At 39.3% G+C, this 27405-nt stretch overlaps 1 protein-coding gene across 4 annotated transcripts in view; it reads left to right on the top strand.

The window, feature by feature from the left end:
- The first annotated feature begins 2725 nt into the window (after positions 1–2725).
- Positions 2726–27405, top strand: part of mob2a (MOB kinase activator 2a) — a 34906-nt gene continuing 10226 nt past the window's right edge. Inside the window, exon 1 of one of the 4 annotated variants that reach the window (XM_043227654.1) lies at positions 2726–3021. In XM_043227654.1, coding sequence (XP_043083589.1) covers positions 3005–3021 — 17 coding nt within the window. In that variant the 5' untranslated portion in view covers positions 2726–3004. Of the gene's footprint in view, positions 3022–15228; positions 15381–17633; positions 18020–26647; positions 26832–27405 lie in introns of those variants that run through there. The other 3 variants (XM_043227653.1, XM_043227655.1, XM_043227652.1) reach the window with 3 other exon arrangements.

Raw genomic sequence — 27405 nt, forward strand, 5'->3', positions numbered from 1 at the left:
TGCCATAATCTGAAAACAGCCACTACAATTCATCACATACCTCTTTACAAACCCGTGCAGTTATTTTAATAAGCGTTTGACCCTTGAGCGCAAAGTAGCAGCTTTCGGGTGCTAATGCTAATTGCTAATGCAATCTGATTTGGAAGTAAAGTGTGATTGTGTATGCATAACCGTTTTCGTATGCATTATTTTGCACCAAATATTTCATTTATTAACGCGTTTTTTAATTCAACCTCATTTAAAGCAAAATGATTTTTCTCAAATTCACTAAACTGTAACGTTTCTTCAAATCTTGACTTCAAACGGGGTCTTGACCTTCGAGATTGTAACAATTAAAATAATAGAAAATTTTAATCATTTTGGCCATAATAAGTGCATGAAAATGACTTAACTTTTAATTATTAACAAATTTAAATTAAACGTTTTTTTTTTTTTTTTTATCTTAAACATTCTTTGGAATTTAGACATCAAAGTAATATAATTTTCACTTTGGAAGATGAGCAAATTTTTTTATTATATTTTCTCAGTTTTTACACATACTACTGAACTCTGTTACCCGAGATATTGTAAGAAAAAAAAAAAAAAAAAAGATTTCACAAATATTTTCCTTTACGGTAACGATACATTTATGAACATATTTTGCTGCAAATTAGATGTTACCCATTCTGGCGTAGGTTTTATTATTATTATTATTATTATTTACACGCAACGTTTAACTAAAATGCATTTATTTCGCTTCGTAATTGACGTTTTTTTCTAGAAACCCACAAAATCGCCCAGATCCGCGCTGTATTAAACATGTTCCAAATGTTGGTCACAGGGTTGTTAAGTTATATAAACCTCAAAGAAATTAATAACAAAGCTCATATATATAATTTAGTTTGACCTAAAACTGGGTTAGGCAACTTTCATAGGGCATTTATTTAAAAATATGTGATGCAAGCTGCGTACTTAAGTTTTCTTGGCCTTTATATGCCGCTGCCATCTGTTGGTGGTTGGTAACCTTGTTGTTCCCGCTTTATTTGTCACCAAGGAGGCCGCACGGCAGTCATGCCCTATTCAGAGCACCTCTTTCTCCTTCCACACGCGTCAACGTCTGCTCTCCTGTGATTTCAATGATGCCGATGAAAGGAGACACCGTTTATAATTGTCAGGTGGGCCAGATGTGCTCCTGAATCGCAGGTAGCTCCGAGTCCTTCGGGCGCCGAGGCAGGAGACGGCCTGTCTGGAATCGGAGAGATGTGTATTGATTTGTGCGGTATTCACACGAGGTGAGCCTCCAAAGGGAATCAACCCCGTGCGCTAAGATTTCACGTAAGACCTGCTCATAACCTTAAAGGGATGGCTCTGTCATCTTCTACTCATCCTCACGATCAATACAAACCCACGTGGCTATCAAAAAGAGATGTTTAACGGCGTGTCCAAACTGTTCTTCTCCATATAACGACGACCGGGCCTGTCAGTCTCCAAAATAAGCATTATAAAGATACTTATTGGACTTTTATTATAAGACCTATACATGTTCTCGATGGTTTTTCGCACAAAGCTGTCAAAAGAACTTTATATGGCTACATTAATTACGCTAACTACTTTACTGGCGCCGATCGCCATTAAAACGGTAGCATTCCGCTAGTGCTAATTGAATTTCGCGGTTCACCGAGGTAGCCTAAATCGCGATTAGCAGAAATTATTCTGTGAGATATGAAGTAAATTTCGAGATTTCCTTGCTATTATTTCTAGCCTTCACCCGTGCGACTTCTTCGGGAATTGCCTCGGTCGTAAATCGTTTTATTTCGCGATTCTACTTAAGTTCCTCGTGCTTTAAAGACAAAAAAACATCTATAAAAGTGACTGCTTCGCGAGTGAAAATCTCTTTACAAACCACATGTTACGTAAAGACCGAACATCTGTTAAGAGGGAGGTTTTAGTTGGCACTTCAGGCAGGGATAGAATACGGTACTGAAGTGTGAAAACCTGCCGCAGAGTTAGCATAGAGGCTCTTCAACCCTGTTTAGCTAATTAAACACACCCATAGCCCCTAATTAAGCTCCTCAAGACTGCTTGGGAATACAGCAGGTGTGCTGGAAATGAAGTTTGCAGGACAGCGGGTCCACGGGAGCAGGGTTGAAGTAAAAATTGGGTAATAATGGAGTTTGCGATGACATAATAACAATTACAGCGCCATCTTTTGGTAGGATGAAAGATCGCTCTTCATTCCTTGACGTGACAACTTTGCTAGAGATGTTGAAAATATAATAAAAGAGATCAGTATGAAAAGAAACGCGCACACGCACACGCACACGCACACGCACACACACACACACACAAACAAAACTGTTCTGGAATATGCATAATTTAGTCTGACTTTAGTCTCAAACGCACGCCAGAAAGAAATAAAAACGAGATGAACGGTTAGAGTATAGCAATAAATCAAGTGTATGAATTAAAATATAAACGGGGGGATCCGAGGGATAAGAAGAGGTGTAATTAAACGCGCGCGTGTCTTTTGCGGGATGTTGTGTTTATTTCTGACAGCAGCTGAGGTGAACAATGACAGGCACGGAAGCGACGGTGGTCGTGTCTCAAACCCTAGTACGCTGCCTAGCTAGACAGTTTAAAAAAAAAAATTATTTTGGTTAATTCCGTTTTGCAACGCTGACAGTCGTCTCGCCGGGGTTTTGAAACACAGTCCGTGTTTACTTCCGGATTCCTGTAATCAAGCAGCAGCGGGACCGAGGCTTCGGACACCGAGCGCGCTTCATGTCTGCCTCGCAGACGTTAAGACACGAGCACCGGAGCACCGGCTCCGCGACACGAGCAGCGCGGTCCTGACAGCTGAGCACCAGATCGCCAAACCACAAATCAGTCAAAGTCCACGAGGAGCAGCTCCGCGGACAGCACCGTTAGGCTCCGCTCCAGAAGAACCGAATCCAGCCCTGGACATCATTTTATAAACAGCCGGTGAAAGTCACAGCAGAGCTGGCGCGGGTCGGCTCCCGGCAGCATGGACTGGTTGATGGGGTGAGTTCGTGTTCGTTATTTCAGCCACTTAGGAATTATCACGTGCACTTTTTAAAATAAATAAATAAAAATAAAGGTTCTTTATTGAGTTCCAAGAAGAACTTTGAACACCCGTGGAAGCAGACAAGCGTTCTTTAGAATTTCGTTTTGATTCAAAACGGTTGTTTAACCGTTCACTGTAAGGTTCTTTTGGGAGCCCGAAACGAACACCCTCTCCGGGCCTTTATTTTTAATAGCGCGCGAGACTTCACATTTTTTGAATAAATGCGTTTTTCCTAAAAAGCGAACAAGCTCCGAGACACGGTGGAATCGGCTCGCTGACTGTATTGAACCGCGTTGGCCTTGAACACGGGATGTTTTCTGCCGCCGTGTATAACTTTAAGTGGAAGCCGGCACCTTGCTGTAGTCGTGTGGTTTTCTTCACGACATCCTGCCGCGCGAGAAGCTACACCCTGACCTGTCGGGTTATTTCAGGTCGAGAATCAGTCGCCGGATGATCTATCGAGACGTTTGCTTTTTCACGTCCAGTTAGTTTTTGAGATTTTCTCGTTATATCGGCTAATGGTTGGGCGGGTGTCTATTAGGAGGTTAGTTTCACGTTAACCTGATGCTCTGTGTAAACTTCACTTTGAGTTATATCTTAATTTAAAGTACTGTAGGCTTGGTGGGATTATCTAAAAAGGGACGTTCACCAAAAATTAAAATGCATAATCGAAAATTGCTGCTTCTTTTTTTTTTTTTTTATCCTTTTGTCCAAAACAACACCAAACCCCATTGGCTTTCATTGTATGGGCAAAAACAAGAAATGTCTTCAAAAATATGCTTTTAGAAGAAATTCATACGGTTCGTTGATGACATGATTTTCACTTTTGGGTGAACTAACCCTCTAAAATGTAATTTTAACGAATTTAAATAGTCATTTTTGACATTTTAAAAGACAAAAAAAATTGTTTTTGGACAGACTTTTATATTTAATGTGATGGTATCCCGCAGGAAATGAAGACTATTCATACTGTGATTAATTACAAGCTGTATTGATATCACATTACTTCCTTACTTTATCTTATTATTGGGCACTTTTGGTTAAAGAATCTTCTGGTATCACATTTATTTTTTTTAATAAATAATTAGTTCTTTTAAACATAAAAATCATTTATTTTATGAGAATGTGTTTTATCTTCATGATGCTGTACTGATAGTGTATCAGGTCATTTTATACATTGTTTGATAGCATGCCTTAAGTTTTAGTTTAGTTGATATATTTTCCTTCAAGCAAGTCTGCTTTTCAATATCTATGGTTGTTTCATCTCAATTGCAGGTTCAGATCTGCTCAGAGTATATTTTTTGGGTTATTATTGCGCTTTTATCTGCCTTAAATTCAGTAATTATACCTCTGGCATCACATGTGCAATGCAACTCTGTGAGCCGTTTAATGCTAGATTATTGGTCTAGTTATTTGTTGATATACTTGTATTGAATTCTTTTTTTTCGTGCAGGATTGACTAATAAATGCTGTTCAGAGACTTCTGTGTAATATTTATAATAGATTAATAATAGATTTTATCTTGCTATTCTGATAAAAAAAAAAAAAGTCCTATTCATGACTCAGCATAAACAATATATATATATATATATTAATATAATATATATATATATATATATATATATATATATATATATATATATCAATACAATTCTAAGTTTAAAGTAAAAAGAATAAACAAAAGAATGAGCTTGTCTTAGAACTAGAACGATTAAATTAGGACTTTTTAGCATTTTTAAGTTGATTTATTTCTATTTTTAGTTTTCTTAATTTGTAAAGCAAACTTCTGACTTTATATTTCAAAAATGAAAGTGAAAAAGAATAGACAGAATTAAACCAAATTTTGTCTCTAAATGACTCAGAGAAACTGTACTATATACTCTAAGATCAATCTAGCTGCAAAATATCTATACACCACACACACCGTTCGAAATGATGGGGCAATTATTATTATTAATATTAGAAATGCTATTTTTAAAATGTTGTATTTATCTATTTATTTTCTCACATTTACTACTCATCTATCGTCTCCTTTTACTTTGATGTTTTATATTTAAATACTGTAACAAACGCCAAAAAAAGAAACTTGAACTTGATAAACAATGATTGATAACATCAAACATAATTTTTTTCGGTTTATATCTTGCAATTTTGTCGCGCGAAATTTGAGTTGTTTCTCACAATTGCGCAGAAAAAAAGTCAAAAGGTGCAATTACTGTTTTTATTTCTTTCCACGGCGGAAATAAGATTTTAATGCGGTATGTTTTAGTATACAGTGATCTGTGATTAATTTGATAACTTTATATTGAGGTGAAACTTATTAGCATGCATATTACTAGACATTTAACCATTTATTAGTGCTAATTAAGTACATATTAACGCTATTAATAAGCACCAAATGAAGAATTTATTGAGGGGGAAAAGCCGTAATTAATAATTAGGATTGTTAGGATTAATTTTATATCAGTATTTAATAATTTTTTTTATTTTTGCAAAAATCACCAGTAAATACTGTATATACCAGACGTAATTTTTACGAACTTTAGTATATTTCTTTTTCCTATTGTATAATATGGAATGTTGTTTAATCATATCTTCTAAGCAAAGTCAGTGTCTCGGAGAGTTTGGTAAACTGCCGTCTCCCATTGGTTGCGCGCCGCACCGCCGCTGCTCATTTGCATAAAGTCGAGGCTATCTGTTGCTCGTGCGGATCAAATCAGGAGCTCTCGACTTGCGACGCTGCCGAGCGGACTTCTCTCACCGACTCCCATATGCAAAAAGTAATATACTGTCATTTACATACACGACTAAGCACGTGCGAGATAAAACGTGCAGCGGGACGTCATTTTAAGAGCATCTCTCGGCTGTCTGACGGCGAGAGGTCACATGTGGCTTCAGCCTCTGGTTATAGACAGAAGGTCAGGCATTGTCCGGCATTCCTGTGGGTTTATGCCATCGTGCAGCTGGTTTAACAGGTCCAAAGACGGCGACCATACATTCACATTCCTATCTCATTACATAAGCATCCTCCGTTGAACCGCTGTTGTTGTTTTTGTCTGCTCTAACCACATAAAGCATCATGCTGGCCGTTGCAGACTGGTAGGCCGAATCCCTTCCTGTTTTGACGTCTCGGAAGCCATTTTGGCAGAGAAAACGGATTGAAACCCGCCGGCAAATTTAGCGTGAGAGATGACACGAAAGTCATTGGGTAGAATGTAGTTCAGGTCGGGGCTCGTTTTTACCTCGCTCTCAAAAGCCAATCGAATGTGAAGACGTAACTGTTTTATAAAGCGGCAGTTGTAAAAATCACTTTGTAGGTATTAATAAGGAAATCTGAATTTCGTTAAATAGGTTTTTCAGAGACATACGAACGAGATTAGTGCGGAGAATTTCAATAGTTATTATTTTACACGTTTTTACACTGAAGTTTTGAGTAAATGTTTTTTCATTTATTAAAAAATTGTACAGAATTGCTATGGCGACAATTATCATCTTGCCATTTACCAGCAATAAAACGTCATCTTTCACTTATCTGCAACTTTGATCTTATTTATCGCAATAACTTGTCAGTAATTATCATTTGTCAACAATAATGTCAGTTATTTATCATCGGTTATTATCGGTTTATTGGCAGTAACATAAATAATTATCATCTTATCATTTCTCTGCAATACATGTTATCGGTTATTGGCAATAACATCAATAATTACATTCAATAATTTGTCATTAGCATTGTATCGCTTATCAGCGTAATCAATAATCATCATTTTATGAGTTAAGATGCTAATTACCGACTTTATTGTATTATCGGTTATGGGAAATATCGGCAATCATTTTCATCTTAAAGGTTGTTTGCAATAACATGTCAATAATTCATATCTTATTGGTTATCGGCAGTAATGACAGTAATTATGATCTTATCAGTTATCAGCAATAATTATTAGCTTATCGGTTATCGGCAATAGCAGTAATCGGCAATTTCCGGTACGTTAATAACCATGTATTCTCTGTCAGGTTGGACTTCATGTGATCTGCTCAGGTCAGGTTCTGTTAGCATAGTTTTATAGACTTTGGAGGGCACTTGACACACATAGGATGGAGTACAGAACTTTTATCGGAGTGGAGATTTCCACTATGTAGAAAAAATAGCGATTACAGAAAGGCCGGAGGGAAGGAAGTGCTCTCCACTGGGTGGAGGGAGCCATTGTTTTCAGAGCAGTGCTTTATGGGAACCGTGTCAGTTTTTACAATAGCCACGACGTTTATTATTCCAGGTCGGGATTTTAGGACTGGTCAGCTTCGGTTATTAGTTATGTATTTTCGCTATATTGGCGCATGTAATGATGAACCGCGTTTAGGGGCTGATGAATGAAACTTTATTATTTGCGGTCTTCAGAACTGTATTTGACTTTTGTTTGGTGAATTATGGCCGTGTTTTTTCCTTCTGAAAGGTCCCCGTCTGTCCTTGGGGTTTGTACTTGTTTTACTTGGCATTGCTGCTTACTTGCTTGTTTGCTTGCAAATTCTATACTTAGTGAGGAACTGACAGCGCCAGTACGTTTCAAAACAAGACCAAAGTTTAGAAATATTACGAAATATTAAGCTTTCTACTGTATTTAAAACGTCTCTGAACTACAATAGTTCAATTAAATAGAAATAAAACTGGTGTGTATATTATGTATATACATGTATATGTCTGAAAAAGTTGAAAAAAGTATTTAATTATATATATATATATATTGATATATATATATATATATATATATATATATATATATATATATATATATATATATATATATATATATATATATATATATATTAGTTGTCTGATCATCATTTTTCTTCCGTTTCTTCTTTCAAAAACAAAAATCACAAAAATTCACTGCTTTGCTTATAAACGTAGAAAAATGGTTGTTTGCCAAAAAAGTCACGTGGTGCAACCACTGCAAATAAAACATGCTAATAATAAAACCCCAGCAAACCCCAATGACTCTCAAAATCCAAACTATTTTATAACAAAATAAGGGTTGTTCAGGTTGTAAAATGTCATGTGGTGCAACTGAAAAACATTTGAATTAATATGTGGAGATGTATGTAAAATAAGATTACCTTCCAAAAAGACGTTTATTGAAAACTACACAAGAAAGCCTTTTTGTTTCCATTAACGTCAACACTTTAATTTGTCATTCTCTAACAGATGTTGAATCAGTAACTAGAATCTGTATTTGATGTAGCTATAAAATACTGTAGACGAATCATTTGTGTTGTGGCCCGTGTGTATTTCGGCTGGTTGTGCAAGGCTGACATTTCTGTTAAAACCAATAACCTTTTGTGATTGTGTTGACCTATTTTTACTTAAGCGAACTGCTAGCCCGTAAATTAACATGGTTACTAGCACTGTAAACCACACAAAATGTCAATAAACTAGAGGTAGCTTGTGTAATGTTGGCTCAAACAGACTCTTCACAGCCTCCATCAGTCTATTAAAATCGAAAACAAACCCTTATGCCCTGACCTTTAGTGCGAGACTTTATGTCTTTGTTATTGGCTGCCGAGGAGGAATGTCCGCTGCCAGCCAATGAGCTCTGATTAAACAGAAGGTCACATGATCCTGCCTTTCTTTAATTTGATTTGGCCTGACTGAGTTACAGTATGTCTTGTCCTTCCAGTCATTCGAACTATTATGCTGTCATGACTATTAAAACATGATTAATAAAAGACAGGTCCTTTTGATGTTTTTGATAGTGGTTTTGTTAAAATAGTTACCCTTTGCGGTCAAATTCTCTTTTTGTCGCATTAAAAGTGATTTTAAGGCCTTTCCGGTGTAATCAAAAGCGTAGATTTGCAATTGACTACAGTTTAATGATTCAGTGAACTTACTGTACAAAAGTGTTTCACGGGTTTCCTTGTTTTAGATATTATTACATGAGCGGCATCTTCAGACTGGATCTCGTTTATTTTATTTTGTCTGTGCAGTGCGTTTCATGTCCGCAAACGTCACTGTCATTGAGCTCATTATGTCTTATATAATATAATATATCTGTGCGTTTTAGTTTAAGTGTTCTGGATGTTGTACTTGCATGTGTTGCATGTTAATTTTTTCATCAAGAGTTTCATTTTTAAACATCTTTTTTTGACTTCAAATTAATTTGAATGATACGATTTTAATTGTTTTTTGGAATCCAAGTCAATGCCACAAGTTTTTCTTTTTGGATGCCGTACTTATTCAGTAATTATTTCTCCCACGTTAGCTATCGACCTAAACCGTGATTTCGTAATCTGCAATCGGGCCTGAATTTTCTATATTTTGTGCATTCCCTATTAACGTTCATCCATAACGAAACAAAAACAGCTTGTTTATTGCGCAATATCACCTTTAGCTTCTCTGACTTGTGTGCTGTGTAATTATTAAAAGGAGGACTGCAACGCGTCCAGCAACTGGACGGCGATGTCAAGGTCAGATCGGTTCACATTCCTGCGCCGCTGGCACCGAGTCAAACCCGGAGCTCATTCACACAGCTGCAGTCGGGAGCAGAAGATCCCAGAGGTGCTGATATTACTGATCCACCCGCAACCTCGTACCATTCAGCACAAATAAAAGATTTCAGTCTCAACATAAATGGGTCTGCATTCGGGCGTCGTAGTATAAAGAGTGAATGGATGGCCAATCAATAAGCCGATGAGTAATTCGTTTCAATTGTGCATTTATTTATTTATTACTACATTTTAGTCATTTAGCGCACGCTTTTATGCTAAACGAAGACAACAGAAGCATTCGAAAGTAACAACATGCCAACAGGCTCGTAAACGATGGTTCTGTGTATTAACTCCCGCTCCTTTTGAAAACAGGCGATGGAGGTCGTATGAATATATTGCGCGATACAATGCCCAGCTTAAAGCCATCGTCAAGGTTATCAGGATGGAATGAGAGATAGAGTTGAGTGTCATCCGCATAGCAGCGATATGAAAAATCATAAGCTAGAAGAGAAGTTGTCCGAGAACAGAGCCCTGAGGCACACCACTAGTTCAAGATACCTTAAAGGACCTGTGTGAGAAGAGTGGAGTGCAGTTCCTGACATGGCTTTTCTCAATAGTTTTTTTAGTATATTATATATTTCAAGAAACCGCTTTGGTTTAGATACTACTTGGGCGATTAAATAAAATGAGCGCGTTTTCTTGATTTCCCTTCCTTACGTCCATTTCCACTCTTTGTAGAAGCGAAGGAATTCATAGCTAAGCATCTGAAAGGAAACCGTTTTATAAAAAGAGTGATAGGAAATGTCGAATAGGTGCGTAACGTCTTTTTCGCGTCTCGCTGTGGAAGTGGCCTCCGAGCTGTCACTATCGACGACAGATCTTGCTTTTTGCAGACAGGAAATATTCCACACAATAAGGCGCACTTAGCGAGTCACAATACGAATCCCGAATGAGCGAATAACACGCTGACTTTAAATGTAACAATACCCCGGCCTTGAGACAGAACAGACGTCCACGTATTGCATAGATCTACGTCAATGCTTTTTCACTTGATAACTCCGAATAAAAAACGCATTTACAGGAACCACTGTGCAAAATGTGCAGTGTTTGTGGTTTTTACTGCAGAACTGAACTTAATGTCTTTTTTGGGCAGTTAGTGTCTTTAGCAAGTAAAAGCTTGACAGCTGCAGAATGCCCCGAAATGACCTCGGACAGACCGTAACAACAACTGTGCATGTCTTGTTTTTTGAACCTTGAGGTTTCTGTTCTCTGTTAACTTCTTTGTGGTGTGATTTAAGTTGCATTTTCAACGATTAGTGTTTGTTAATCGGATGGTCGGCCATAAAATTGGTGTTCCTTCAGGGGGAATTATTTTTCGTGGACCAATTTATCGTGTCATTTTCTTTTTTAATCTAGCTGCATTTTAGTATTAGAAAAATGTGAAAATATGATTTGATATAAATAACTTTTTAAGATTTAGTATGTAGTAAAATTTCACAATACGAATGTTTTTACTGTATTTTCGATCAAGTAAAGGCATCCTTCAGCAAGCAAGAAAGTACTGCACATTTAAAAACGCAATGGTAAAATTATAAAAATAAATGAATCTAAATAATTACAACAGATAAACACTCTATATCAAAATAGCAATAATGACAAAAATAAACATTTTTACAATACAATCATAACATGTGATACTTCTTTTTGAACTTAAAGTCTTCTTATTCTAACTTTTACATGTAATAATTTTAATAGCGATGGACGTGGCACTGGTGGAAATGTGGTGGAAAAAAGCAGTCTATTTTCAGACATTTCAGTCAAAATCTTTCTCATGTCTGAAACGTGTTTTGGCAGAACCGTGCGAAACTCCTTGTGTCAGATGTTCTTCAGCTTATGATACAGAAATGAAACCATACGCGGTATAATGACTTCAAGTGTGATTCTCCAGATTGCAGGATATTGCAACGAGACAAAACATTTACGCTCAATTTACCCACAAAAACCCCGTAGCTCAGAAACATGAAGAAAACCACCTGATGCGAAGTTTCGTAATCATTCATGTATATGTTGGGAAGGATATTAAACCGATCGTTCACCCAAAAACTCATGTCACTTCATCCATACGATTTGTCTTCAAGCAAATCGATACGATAAAAATATGCAATATTTGCAACATGTTTGTTCCCTGCCCAAAAGTGCTATGTACTCTTCTGTACACCAGATGGAAGCACTTCACCTCCAATCATAGCTGTGTTCTCTCTCTCCGTTACTGCTACTGTAAAAGAAGTTCCATGCATGTTTTAGTCACCCGTTTCTCTTGTTTGACGCTTCATCTCTACGTTTCGAAACAAAGCAAAATACAAGTAACGGCTCCTCTCTCGAGTGGAACGTTCCAGAGGAGTGAGATGAACGCAGCCTCCCGCTGATGTTAACATTCAACTAATAGCGCATTCTTCAGCTATTTATCCGAACATAAATCGAGTTACATGAGTCGGCGAGCTTCCTCCTGGCGCCTCATAGCTCGCTGGGTCAGTCGGGGTTCGGAATCGGTCGCTTCGTCATTGCGTCCACTCTGAGGCCAAAATCTTGTTACGTTAATTAGGCCAACGAGGCAACAAATAGAAATAACATTTGACGTATTATTCTCGATCTTTCCTGCTGTAATTAGGCCTGTTGTGAGTCTGGGGTTCATCCGGGGCTGATGCGGATTGATCTGATTGTGTGTGATGAACGTCCAGCAGCGGTCAGTCTGGGCAGCGACGCTTCCGACTGTTTTAACGGCAGATTGTAAGATATTTTTGATGAAATCTGAGCCCCTTCTTATACGTCGAGGGCACCTAACACAAGCAGTGTCCAGAAAGGTAGTGAAGACTTTGTTAAATGCGTTGGGACATCAGTGGTTCAACCATGGTTTTTCAAAACTATGCCCAAAAAAAACGTATTCAGCAGTTCGAACTATCCCTTTAAGACCTAGGGGGCTTTGACTAGACTATACACGTATAATCTATATTTATATAATTCTACGTACGTATTTCTTCAAATATGTGACCCTGGACAACAAAACCAGCCATAAGGTTAAATTTTGCGAAATTGACATGTATACATCATATACGCTTTACATTTTGGAGATTTGAAAATCTGGAATCTGAGGGTCTGGAATCTAAACTTTAGTCTTTAAAGTTGTCCAACTAAAGTCTTACAAATGATCGAATTTACAGAAAAGCATCATGGAGCTTTACTTTACTTCCTTACGATCCTAAAAATCCAGTACAATGCATTGTTGGCTATTGCTACAAATATACCTGTATAAAGACTTGCTTTGTGGTCCAGGGTCACACACACACACACACACACACATCTTCAAAAGTTAATTGTCATTTTTATACATACCTATATAGTAAATAAAGATTTACTTCAGATGTGATGAAAGAACTTTTAACTACGCAGTGTTTGCTGTAGGTTGTTCTTTAGATCTCCCTGAGATGCATTTTTTGATGGGGACTACTAAAAATAACAAACGGACCTGGCAACCCTGGCCCTCTGTAGGATTTCTTGCGTGTGTTCATACTTTCGAGTGCCGTTGGATTTTATGTTATGGAACATTCGACTTCATCCTCCCCTGAGCTTTTGTCTTGGTCTTCCATCTTGTTCTCGAACATGACATTTACCTCATACCCTAGTGATGGATGGTGCTTGTGGGAGACTTGCGCTTGAGTTTTGTAAGAGTTTGGCAGACAGAATTTCCCAAATCCGTCTCTGAAATGATTCTGAGCATTGGTTCAGCCAAAAACTTGCCCTGTTACCCAGATACAGAGCAAACAGCCTGTGACATGCGATAAGAATAACCATCTTCACAGCTATGAAACCCGATGCATTGCCATTAAAGCACAAGAAACATCTTCCAACAGTTTAGCAGTAACCACGTGTCTTGCATTCACGAAACCGCTAAGTGTGTGTGTGTGTGTGTGTCCATGCCGCACAGTAAACACGGCTGGTCCGTCCTGGTGCACTGATGGATCTCGCTGAGGATTGCATAACTCTTTCGCAGACTGCAGCCGCAGGGATCGATCACTCGGGACGCAGCCGGCTAGCTGTAATTATAACGGCGGTCCCGCCAGCCAGCCAAGCTCTCCGCAAAGAGACTCACCTACAGAGGAACGCATTCGTCGTATTCTGTGCGACCGCCGCAAGACACGCACTGCAGGGTCGGTAAGATCACCCACGTAAGACCTGGCGCCCTTTCAATTCATGAATGGAGTTTCACCACACCCTACAGGATGCTAAATAGGAAACCGAACTGGAAGAACGGGAAGAGGATTTCATTAAACGGCATTCGATTCGAATTACACGCAGCAACACATGCAAGAGAACTTCAAGGGCCCAGTGTTTTATTGCTTTATTTGAGGTAATAAATTGCGTATACATTTATTACAAATCCGTGGCAAATCTCCACATGCACGATCAAATAAATGCATGGGGTTGATTAAGGCCGAAAGACGAACCGCATTCTTTAATAAACAGGCGTTAAGTAATAAATTCCATTTTAATTCATTTCAAATGCACGCTTATTGTTGACACCAGAAGTGAAAAAGTCATGAAAAACACGAACCTTGAAGGGAATAGTTTAACAAAAACAAAATGAAAATGTGCCGAAACTTCGCTCACCCTCGGGGATTAAAGAGGTGGATTATGATGAAATATGTCATTGCCAATGGATTTTATGCAAGTGAATGGGTGCCGTCAGAACGAGCAGCTGATGAGAAACCAGCAAATCCTTTCAAACATAAAGCGGCTTGTAAGAAACAAACGCGTATCTATTCCTAATATTGCTGTTTTGAGTGAACAAGTCATCTGAATGAGGAGGGACATATGCACTGCAAAAATATAGGCTGTGTGGTAGGATATGAATGGTGTGGCTTGTTCATTGGGATGTTTCTAATCAGCTTTTTGGACCGAGGATCCATTGGCGAACAAGTGACGCAATGCTACATTCACACAGATCTGTTCTTTTATATACGTGCATGTATGTGTGTATTTATATACATATACAATCTCTGCATTTCCTCTGAATATACAAAAACATTCTTCTGGTTGCTTCCAGAGCCCTACTGCTCTCACTTTTGGTCTGGGTCTATTATTAGTCTGGCACTTTGAGTTAAGTGGAACCAGTCTTTGCTGCTGTATCGGGTGGGGTCTGGCGGCTGAGACCAACCTAAAGTATATCATTATGGCTATTTTTAGCCCTCCGCCGATATGTCTTGGGAAACGGCGAAAACTTATCTCGCAGGAGGATCCTGTGAGCTTTCACCGTTTCGGAGGGGGAAGACAAACGATTGGAAGTTGGTGGCGTGAACCCCGACACTTTTCTTTCTCTCTCGCGTTACACGCACAAGCACGCGCGTTTGGCAGCATCTTTAAACGCGGCTTATTTTTTTCTTAAAAAAAAAAACGTCTGTCTGGTAAAACGTTCGCTCTTTGTTTGCCAGTTTCCCTCGCGCAGCCAAGCGTCCTCCGCGCCGCGGTTTCGCCAAAAGAAACGCATCCGAGACTAAACATAACGGGTTTTTTTTTCGCCATAAATAACTTACCGGGCACACAATGAAGAGTTGTTAATCCCCTTCTCATCCCCCTGTCTGATTTTAAGCCAGTCCTACTGAGGCAAACGGACATTAGAGGCGGTCTCGTGCTCGGGACTCCCATCTCTTTGTGTTTCAGCGGTTTACTGTAACACACTCCGTTAGCAGCTCAGTATTTTTTTTACAGTTCTGGATTTCATCGTCAAACTTTTATCGTCCAAAATGAGGTTCAAACGGAACGGCTCGTACACCTTAAATAGGTAAGCACTTTAAACGCCGGGCTGGCGTGCTCGCGCGTCCGTTGAGTCGAACGACTTCAAGTTTGTTTGTTTTCTCGCTGAATGTCGAGTTTGATTCTTCTGTTTATTTGTAACCGTTCGGAATTCATTGTCGCGTTCCATTCCGCCAGAACCACATGCGTTACGCGCTTCCGCGAGGTCACGCTGGGCGTTCGTGTAGTCCGCGTTTCCACCGCAGGACACTTAAAAAAAAAAAAAAAAAGCGTTTAAATTGACCGCGACCCGACAAACGCTCACTTTTAGTCGGGCTCGTCGCGGAACGCACGCTAGCATCTGCACGCGGATTCATTTCGCGGCGTTTGTTTAGTTGACTTAACTTATTGCGTGGTTTAAAACGCTTTTTTTTAAACCAACCATGGCACCCAGGCATTGTTGGGCTTGATTTTGTGGAATAAACCAGTAAACCTGTAAATCTGGCTTTTTTAGCGGGGAGGGTGTTACTTTTTCTTCCATTTCCATTGAGAAACCGAAACGAACGCATAGCATCATCCGTTCCTACTGCCTCCCGCAACTCTTTATTCACTGGATTCAGTGAGTCCAGCATTTGGGCTTTGAGTGACCAGTCCATTCACACTCGGATCATTAGGACACAAGACGCATGCACTCCCTCAGCTCTTTGTTTACCACGTTTCCCTGCTCTTGAAGAAAACGCAGTAGTCGTTCACTCATGCACTCTTATTCTGGGTTTGAATTGATTGCTTTATTCAGAAACGCTGAGCGCTGCAGGATTATTTTCTTGCCAGGTGAACATTTTCCTTGTTGTTGCTTCTTCTTGAAAAGGTCTTGAAGAAAGCGGTTGTTCTCTCTGCAGCTTTCTCGTCACAAAGGGAAGGTTCATATCACACGGGTGCTGTAGTCTCCAGAGCTTCTGCTCCGTAATCAGTCTGTGCTGCTAGGGATAACGTCATCGAGTCTGAGAGAAGATCACTGTGGTGGCTGCTTTGTTAATGCAGAGAGAGCTAAGATTTAAAACTGATGCTTGAGGTCTAGCTCCTCTCAGTGGTTTTAGATTGACACAATGGATGACGTAATGCATTTCTGTGGTTAGGTAATGGATCATCTTTGTGCATATTTACATGTATGCTGCAAAAATGCTTTTCTTAGATTTTTTTTGTCTTGTTTCCAACCAAAATACCAATGGAGTGACTTTTTGCTTAGAACAAGCAAAATTATCTACTAACGGAGTAAGCAAAATGATCTTATTTCAAACAGAAAACACAATTATTTTTTTTACCCCACTGGCAGGTTATTTAGTGCGCTATTATTTAGGCAGTTTTTTTACTTGTCTAGAAAAGGTATTCTAAAGAAACATTGAAGTAATTTTCTGACCGATTTAACTTATGTCAGGTATGTTGCAGTTTGATGTCATTTAATGATGCACGCGAGTACCGGTGGAGTTAAAATACTTAACAGATGTTCAAAAGTGATTGGTTGATGCATGAAAACCAATGTGTTCGTTTCTGAGAACCAGAGAGAATTCCGTTTATTGTGATGTTTGGCCTATTTGAAGCTCGACTGACATTGTTCCTGTCCCTGACTTTTGGGGGTGAACTAATCATTAGTTCTCTTGAGAAATAACCACGCATTTGTGACTAGTCTAGGCTCTGCAAATGAGAAAAAACAAAGCAAGACTGTACATGCTAGCCAATCAGGATGTGGCTCTCTGCCAGCCTCAACCAATGCTTTGAGTTTAGGACTAATTGTTTGTCTGAAGGGGAAATGTTTGGGATTGAGCTTAGAGTAAAACATTATTATATGCTAGAAGACCAGAAACTACTTTCTTTGATTTGTTTTATATTTATAAGAGTTTACGTCATTCTTCTGTTGTTTCCCTGTAACTCCTTATGCCAGAAGATTATCTATTTAATTTTTTAATAGCTTCGCCCCCAGAGTTGTATTTTTTCCCTTTAAATTGGTCACTTATCTCCATGTACCGACCCATGGCGAGTGTGTTTTTATTGACATTTTTCTTTAAGAGCGCAGAACGGGAAGAAAATTTCCCTAAAGGCACCGTTTGCAGGGGCTGTTTGGGCCCTTAAAAATTTCCTGGCTCAGAATATTCCTGCAGTGGGCCGTCATCGGTTTGCAGCGAGTCTATTTGCCAACCCAGCGCTCCCGCCTCAAAGTCAGAGCCAACGGGAGAGTGAGACAGGGAGGAAAGGAAGAGAGAGACAGCGGTAGAATAAGAGAGAGAGAAAGACGAGATGGGAGGGGGAATCTGAGGGTATCAGCAGAGAGGAACACACAAGTGCTGAGCAACTGTACGCGTTGTGCTCGCCTGCTGCGGACGCTTGTGTTTGTTTGCTGACTGAAGTGTTGTTCTGTCTGCACCGCGCCAAGGGAAATCGCCACCTAACAAAGCTCCGACTGTGTGCGGTCCAGCGACTGGAAACAGGAGAGCGAGTCAGAAAGTGAGAGGAGAAACAGTTTGGGGCTCCACTGCAGATCTGCGAAGATGCAATGCCAAGAGTTCACGCTCTGACGGATGCCGCTTACCTGTAGTACGTCTTAAAGCCGGCGCAACAGAGGACGGGACGATCTGATCGCTGACTTCACAAGCTGCATGGGGTTCTAGTGTGTTGTGACTGCTTCTTTTACAGGTACCGGTTTTTGGGATGTTTAATCTTCCTCTACTCCGCATATTTGTTCTCAGAAGTGCCTTGGAGTTGAGGATGTTATCGAAGCTTTGTTTATGTTGGGGCGATCGGTCCTAAGATGACAGCTAGAACTCTCTGTGAGAGAAAGAGCCATTATCTGAAGTTCAAAATCAATGCAGCTCGAGATTTTTTTTTTGTAGTGTGTGGGGGTTGCAGACCAATGTTGGTTGGGACACTGTGTTCCCAGCTTGCTTTTTCCCAACTGCTAAGGGCAGACTTTGCCCTCTCCAACGTTAGTTTCGACCTCTACCTCGAATTGGAAAGTAAAGCAAGCGGGCTGTTCAAAAGTTAGTGAATGCTAACAGACCAATGCTTGCTATTCACATGGATGGCTCGAGAGGTGCTGTTTCCTTTTTTTCCTTTACATATGGTTGTAGTTTTATTTTACTGCGGTGCTGCTATATATAACAAAAAGTTCCAGGGTTTTTCAAGGTTGCTCGTCAATGTGAAAAAATCCCAGATGTATTTGATTAAATAAGCTGAGATTGGTTTTGCTGATCTCTCTGTCCTTTGTTCTGGCCTCTTCACCGTTTCCGTCTCCTTTTAGACTCTTGTGTTGATTTACAGTCGGTATTTACGTTTGGCAAGCAAGAAAACCATCAAGCCATGCCTGATTTGGACGTGTATGTTGTCTGCTGTGGCTGAGATGTTATTGGTTGGCGGGTGTGGAAGGAGTTCACGTCTTTGTAGTTCAATGTTTTGTTTTATAACGCTGCCGTCAGGTGGTGTTGTTTAGTCTTTAAAATTTACGTTGCCAGTCGTAAGTGTCCTCAGGGATGTTGGTTTTAGACACACCTGCTTTCTGCAAAAAAAAAAACTGTTTAGCCTCCGTAGTGTCAGATGTTTAGATAGCAGCTTGTGTATAACCAAAGCTATACTCAATTGCAATAACAGCACTGATAAGTTGGCTGTGTGTTGACGGAAATTGTTGTACGTGACCACGCCAGGACTTGGATGAATGGAAAATGCATCCTTGCAAAGCACAAGCTGTATCAAATATAGTGTTGCTAAACTTGTTTAGGCGAAGTCCGACTCCCAAAATCCGTAATCACATCCTGTTTGGGATTGTGTAAACAGTTTTGAGTTATACTGTAGTTTTCCATTTAGCTTTTTCTCATAGGTGGCGTAGGATTTTGCATGGAAGTGATTTGTTATGGGAGTGTAAGTTTAAAAATATTCCGCCACTGTCTGGTTTTGGAGTATGCCGTTATCTGCTAAGCCATCTGACAGGGGCGTCTATTTAATCTCATGTGCTTTAATTGCCCTGTGTCAGCCAGCGGTTCCTTACTGTCTGCATTCTTCTCTAGCTTTGGGCCAATCTCCTGGGACGATCGTGTCTTGGGGTAGAAAGGCCAGACTTGAAAAATCTAAGGTCCGAGTTCATGGTCTTTGAGGTTTCCTTACAAATAAAATTGGCACTGTGAAGAGTAATTCATGTGCTATAAAGTAAGTTTAATTTTGAATTTGGAAATTTTGGTTGTTGGTATTGTGTTAATGTATTGGTAGGCATATTTGTGTTGTCTAGAAAGTTTGTTGTTGTGTCTTTCGACCATAAAAATAAAGACTAGGTAGGAGATACAAGATTGCACTTCAACGCTACTGTATGTCTTATTTACATTCAAACTGCATTAGTTTTTTTTAAATTATTAGTAGCAGTTTAAGTAGTAGCTTTGATTTTTGAACACTGATAAGCTTATGTGTACCAAGTTCTTGAAGGCTGTCATGTTTTGTACCATATTCTTATACCAAGTTTCTAGATAACATCTACTAAACCCATTTTATTTGGTGATCTCGATTAAACGCACAATTCTAGATGCTATACACTCGTAAAGGTGCTTAAAAGGTTCTGCACAGCGGTGCCATAGAAGAACCATTTTGGTTCCACAAAAAACCATTTAGTCAAAGGTTCTTTTAGGAACCATCTCTTTCTTTTTTAAAAAGGTTCTTTTTGGAACCTTTATCTTTAAGAGTGTCTAAATGCTACTTGAATGATTAATCTATATAGAGTTTTACTTTCAGGCATAAAATTGCATTCGAATTGCCTTTTATTTTTGTTTTTCTCCAATAAAATTGCACGTCTGCCAGTAATTTATTCCATAGTTTGTTGTCACTGAGGAATGTATTCAAATGATCTGTAGCCACCTCAGACCTCCTATTCCCCCCTGTCTTGCCCCCTTCCGTCTCTCGTGTGAAAATTACGTAAGCGCCTCCTCCCACTGCAATAGATGTGCTTGCAGTGATGCCTCGCTCTCTCGTTCTGCCTCAGCATCCCGAGCACCTGATAATGCTTGCTCAGCGTCATCGCCCAAGGTCACTTCATTCGTTTCTACCTCAACTGGAGACTCTGCACACATCCAGCCGTTTGACACTTAATCACATCAGCAAAGGATAAATGAATGCTTAAGCGGTGTAGGGCATAATCTGTTTTGGCAGTACTCCGCAAACCGCATGTCCACCCCTCCCAGTACCGTTTAATTACTCTAGAGATGTTGTTCGTTCTTGACAGATGTGCCCCTTTCATCTCTTTTGTGATTATCTTTGATTAATTGTGTTGAAATGGAGGGAGGTTACCACAAGACCATCGCCACGGAAGTCCTCGCCACTCCCTTGGCTTGATAGCATTCGCATCTCATAACGGGAGTGATGGGTTTTTTGCAGTGTTAAGCCTTTCTATATTTAGCTGAAAGGAGCTTCTTGTTGGAGGAGAATTACAAGGAGGAACGCAGTATTGCTCATCACAGCAGGTTCCTATTACGTAACATCCAGAGGTCGCAGCTGTGACGTCGTCCGGCTGGAAATGCCTCATTCAGGTGCAGTTGCATTCGCACAGACGCATTCAGCTGCTTTTGCGTATCAAGGTCACATCATGCGCAAGTTTTAAAGGTTAGCTCGTCTTGAAATCAAGGAATCAGTTGTGTGAGAGTTACATATTTTGAAGAGAAGTTAGCAATGAAGAGATTGATGGTCCTTTCATTGTTTGGTTAAGTTGGCCTATTGTATTTCTCTTTTTAATTATTTATTTTTTCGAAAAGAGCTTCATTTCTTTTAATGTAGGAGGTTTTACTGGAAGTGGTTTAGCCGTCTGTTGTTAGGCCAAGTACTTATGGAAATAGACTATCCTACCCCTTTCTGAATATTTTTAATCTCAAAAGGCGTGCCTATGGACCATTTACAGAACACAAATGGTCATGAAATGGATGAAACCACCAGTTCCAGTTTAATTGGATGTGGTTTATAAAGTTTGTGAGCCAATGTAGTTTTTATCTCTGTCAGGAAACTGTTCTAACAGAGATATAATCACAAAAATGTTTAAACCAAAAAAAAACATCACAGAATTTGCTAAATGTTTTTAAGGTAAGTGGTCGTAATCAAATCATTTAAGCTACATTTAAATAAACAAGTTTAGGTTTTTTTAACATAATTATTGCAACCACCATCATTGTTTTCAGTGTAAGGGTCATGGCTTCAAATAGTGGCAAGATACACTGAGTACACCTGGTTGGTCACTGACACTGAATCCAAATGTTCTGTGAATAGAGCAAATCATAGTCTGAAGTTGAAGTCTGAGCATCACACACCACACAATTTTCTACAAAATTTGTCAACACGAATCTGCGGACTGGTTCTGACTTGCGGCAGCCAGCATTGACTTTCAGTGGCATAATAACTTCATCTGTTTTATCTCTCACCAATTTGTAGCTGTGCCATCTGTACTTCTGCTGGAAAGCATGGCTGGCTAGAGTCTCAAGAAGGGCAACTTGAAAATGGTTAGCAAGACATGTTCAGGAAAGCTATTTTAATGTGACGTGAAGCTCTGAACCACAGCATTCTGTTGTTGTGGACTCAACATCCTCGGGGATGATACCAGAGGGCTCTACTGAGGTCTGGCTGGATGGGTTTCTACGAAACGGCCTCCTTCCCAAAGGCATCTAAGCTGCTTAAAAGTTTCCATGAGCCTCACACCTGAGCTGGGCTGCTGTTTACATTTCTACAGCCAATAAAAACATGAGGCTGAGCCCTTCACGTGACTATATGTATATTTTAGCTGAGCACGTACCACAGCGATGAGGGACTTATTAAATTAGGATTTAAAAAATGAAGAGTATAAACGGTGTCTGCGAATTGGAAAGCACTGAATGAATCTTTGGTTGCCAGTTTGTCTCTGTGAGGCTAAGTGGAGATGTTGGCGTAAACACCGGAAAACTGTCTATGATAGTGAAAGACCTGCTTGAGCAGAATCAGGAAATCATCACTTAAGGGCTGAATTACAGCTCCTGGGTGGTTTTAGAAAATGACTTGCCAAAAAAGGAGTTGGGACTAGAGTGAAACTAACAGCAAAGTGATTCGTGATAGCATCAAAAAACATTTGGAGTGCTTGTTCTGATGCTTAACCCCTCGAGGTCAATACTCATGAAAGTTGCTGTCTGAGAGACCCTGAAGGTCTTGTGCTGTGTAGCACAAACAATCATATGGCCGCTTTTCTCAAAAATGTTTCTTGTACAAACATGGCAGAAACACCACAGTTTATTTATTTAGACCCTAACATACGAACTTCTGTCTTGGTCCTTCTGTTATTCGGTTTAGAAAATATTAGCAAAATATCGGCCCAGTTTTGACTATTAGCCTTTCTTGATGGTCTAAACCCTCAGCAAGTTTTGAATGGCTGGAAATTGAGGAAAAAATGCTTTTTTGTAGTCAGTTGGTGTAGTTACTGTATTTACCAGCAGGCGCTAAATGGACCATGCTAACCAGCAACTTTGGTTGATGTACTTCTGTATCTCTCCAGTAGAAGGCAGTGAACTTAAAGTAAAAACAAGACTCGCATTCACTGTTTGTATCTCTTTGTGCTTTCAGATGGAGCTTGTGGTTTAACCAGAGCAATTTAGCATCACATGGTCTTTTTGTCTCTTCTTTTTTCTTTTTTTTTTTTTTTTTTTTACTGTTTTTGTTTCCTAGCCCACAGCTATTTTTTTTCTTCTCAATCTTCTAAAATCCTTCCTGGAACCTATGCCATCCATTTTAGAAGAAGCATTGGTGTGTGCCTGTGCACGTTTGTGACTTTTCATGTATACCTCATTACTTTACATAATGGTTGTCTACACTGATGAAGCTTGTCTCATCATCTTTCATCTTTTTGTGCTTCGAACAAAGACCTTGATTAGCTTTTCCCACCTCCTGAATCCAGGGATCAAAGGCTCTGCCTCCGTAATTACCAATATTCAGTGGCTCTTTACAAGCTGAATGAAGATTTTTTTTTTCTACTGCTTTTATTTCCTAGTCTCAATTGATATGGATTAACATCCGTATCCCATCTTTAATACTATAATCCTAATCCACTTGAAATCCTAATGACTGTGTTTATTTAAATCACTGTAACCGAAGGTGACAAAACGCATGATTAAGCCCATTTTTTTAATGACCAGTATTGCTAGCATGCATTATTAAAATTTTTGCTGTTATGTGATAATCGTTTTATAACCAGTGACTAATAAATGGCCAATCTTAAAATTCTATGTTAATATGCTAAAAATAAAACTTTAAAACTGCTGAAGAGAATTTTGGCATCAAATCAAACAATATTCCATTTTGAGATGTGCTAAAGCTTTTAACAGTGTTATTAAATAACTGTTGCTAATGAACAAACAATGATCAATTTAAATGACGTTTAAATTAACTGATTAGGCGGCTTCTTTTGTTCATTGGTTGACTAGTTATAAATGATCACTGTAATATAGAAGCATGTATACGAAACTGAAAAAAAATAAATAAATAAAACGAGGTCATTGTAACTTTTCTAATTCTGACTTTTTTGTAGAATTGCGAAGTATAAACGTATTATAAAGTCATAAATCTCGCAATGACACAAAATAAAGCCGGAATTGACAAAAACTAGCAATTCTGGCTTTTGTCGCAATTGGTAGTTTATATAATTTTAGTTTTTATTTTACAACTGTGATTTTGTGATTTGACTACTTTTCTCCAAATTAAGATCAAAACTTTCCTACAATTTTGGGTTTACATCACACAATTCTGAACAAGCTATTGTACAGTTCATCAGTTTAAACTTTCTTTTTTGCATTTTTCATTGCGAAATTTATTTATTTTTATTCGGTGGCAAAAGGGAACTTCCATATTACTCTGTAAGGATTCGAGGGTTTTTATTGGACAATTGCTGCACAGTTTCTTTAGAAGTCAGAACTGCAGCTACGAGCTATTTAGAGATTTTGATTAATCTGTTGAGACTCCAGGGTTTGTTTGTAGATTTGTTTGCCCCGTATCAAGATTTCCAAACCGAACCTGAACCTCCAACCGCTGGAATGCTGTGGTGTGGTGAAGCCTTTTGAACACGCCACAACACGCTTCCAGCTTCTTGCTTCGGATCGCCGTTTCCTTCATTTTCTCTTCGGCTCGCTTTCCCATTTTTTGCTTTTTCGCTTCACGTTCGCAGGACCGTTTTCTGTTTTATAGTACCCGGAAAGCTCTATATGTCATTTTCAGGGTTGTAAATGGGTATAATAATAGTCACGCTTGCACAATCGGTTTCAAAATCCGATTTTACACATTCCCGGAATTCGCGTACGCATCGGCCAAAAATGAAACGCAATCTCTCGAGCGAGATTTATTGCATGTTTGCACTAAAAAAAAACAAAACAAAAAAACAGATACGTTTCCTGAAAGGTTTTCTTCCTCATCCATCCGTCTCTCTCTCTCGCTTTCACTGCTCCCCGCCATGTGTTTTCTTAGCCGAGAGCAGAGCATGTTGGTGCATGCAGTCGCTTCGCAGCAGGAATGCGCGAAAGGATGCAGGACCATGTTAATAATGGCAATCATCCAAAATCTCTTCAGGACAGCGGGGGGGATGAGTAGAAAGACAACTTATGGTGTTGCAATAACTTGCTAAATGGTCAGTTTGTACCAAAAAAACCCCCACCTCTCTTGAAATTATTTTAACATTCAGAACAAAAAATAAAGCAAGTTTGGAAAGCATTGCTTGTGTGATCAGGCGTGTTCTTACAATGCTTGGAACGATTATTTTAAATGCACTAGATCATCAACACTGATTAATGAAGGATCAACTTCTCTACTCTTCAGCTACTTGAAATGACATTAGCAATCACAGTGGAAGTTCTCGCAGAGTTTAACGTCTTTTCTCCCACTGCGACAGGATTGTGGGTAGGTCCTTATCTATCTTGTTCATCTCGCGTCGCCCTCGGCATTTCAGCGGGGCTGGATTACTCATCTGCTGGATGCTTTAGCTCCAGGCCCAATGTACTGTGTCTGAGGGGATATTTTTTTCTGTTTGCTTTGTGTAAGAGGAATGTTCGTTGACTTTCTTACCGAACGAGTCGAGCGAGCCATGTGACCAATCGTATGATCAACCTTTTGAAAAAAAAAAAAAACAATGGCACAAATTGTAAATTCAACAAAAAAATGTATTTTATTTTATTTTACTGGACCTACTACTTTTATTATTTTTATTTCCCCAGCCTTCTCTTATTGAACGACTTTGGTAATAGCTGTTACTCACACTAACCTGATGTCACCGTCTCAAACATGATGTCTGGTCTTACCGAGACATGTTTTGTTCTATAATTGGTAGTTGGACACATAAGAACATGACTTAATGCTTAAGATTGAAAATAAAGACTGAAGAGGAAGCGCGCCCTGTAAATCAGTGACTTAATTGTGTTATCAGACACGGCAGATGCGGCTGGTATGTTGTTTCAGTTGCCGTGAATCAGGTGGTGAGTAAACATCTCGTGAAGTGTGTGGGATCAGACAGAGGTTTTGGCTGGGCCTCAGCTGACAGATACCATTTCACTACGCACCTCCAGTCCCCCGTGCATTTTTCCAAAAGAGCCACTTGCGTAACATTGAGATAACATGCTATTTTTACATTGAGAAAATTCGTAAATGTCGTAATTTTACTTGCCGTCTGTCGTCAGAGTACGTCAGACTAAGTCAAGCACTGGCTTCTTGGTTGTACGTTTTCACTGAAAGACAAACAAGAAGCCAGTTTACCAATAGCTTTTGCAACAACTAAGTTATGACTATGTTTAATGAGGTAAAAATACTTTTTTTTTATCTGTGTATTATCTTTTATTTGCTGGGAGTTGGGCTTGGAATTTGAAAACATCATTAAATAAAGATTTCCGTGGGTAGTGGGAGTTCATTTTTGTCTCTGACAAGAAGGCTTTTAGAGCTTAACGTGCCGTTTTGAATGATATTGTCGCTTTTGTGAAGGTTTTTCAAAACCACCACAACAAAGGAGGAGAAAACAAGTTGCACACCGTCATGTCACCTCCTTGTAATTACGTTTGCGCTTCCTCTTAAGCGTAACCGTGAAGAGGTCCCTTTTATTTGGAAGCTGCTCGCACCACATTGGCCGGAATAATAAAACACAATCTGACCGAGAGAGAACTTCAAACTGCACGTCAACCGCAGCACGCCCCGCCCACGCGCGCATATCATTGGCCGTCTTCAGGCGTTAACATATTATGCCCCGCCCGCCGAGCGTTCCGATTGGCTGGCCGTTTGGTAGAACGAGAACTTTGCAGCAAGAACTTTATATTCTCTCTCTGCCTAGTCTTTGAAAACATCCACGGAGGGGAAAAGGGAAAGACCGGTCAGTTCAAAACGCCTCGGACTCTCAGTCCGTCTTCGTCGTTAGCACTTCGGATATGCACTCACAGAAAACTCCCAGAAGCGGATTAAGTTGCAAGATGGTTCTTCAGGCTGTCGGTAAAGTTTTAAGGTAACGTGGCTTTGTTGTTTTTTATAAATCAAGGGGCTTCGCATGTCTGTAACAGCTGCATAAGCCTAAAGAGTGGCTAGATCATGAATAAAGCAACAATATTACGTTCATAAATATAGATGCGTGCTTGATTTATACACGTTTTGAGAGCAGATGTGCGGCACACGCAGCGAATGCAATTTCTTAACGCAGTTTTTAATCATTTAAAATTATTAGTCCACATTTAAGATTTTATACATATAGACGGTGATTATAGGAATGCATTATTAAAACTCTATATAAATAAAGCATCTAGTATTAGAAACCGCGTCGTACGCGAAACACTTTCATCGTAGGGCAGAATAAATATTTACTTTTTTTTTTTTTTAATTACTAAAATGGTTCACACAAGGCTCTTAATTATTAGAACAATGAAACATTAAGCTGATCATTGGTAATGGTTATTGTGTCATAGTGCGCAGATGATAATGCATTCAGATTGCCGTTATCCGATTGGTCGCGAGATATTGCGTGTTTGATGCATATTCATTAGCAAAGATGAAAGGCTTGCAATGATTCGCCGCTCATTTAAATT

Source organism: Puntigrus tetrazona, chromosome 25, assembly GCF_018831695.1.
Source record: "Puntigrus tetrazona isolate hp1 chromosome 25, ASM1883169v1, whole genome shotgun sequence".
In the NCBI taxonomy this organism is placed as follows: domain Eukaryota; kingdom Metazoa; phylum Chordata; class Actinopteri; order Cypriniformes; family Cyprinidae; genus Puntigrus; species Puntigrus tetrazona.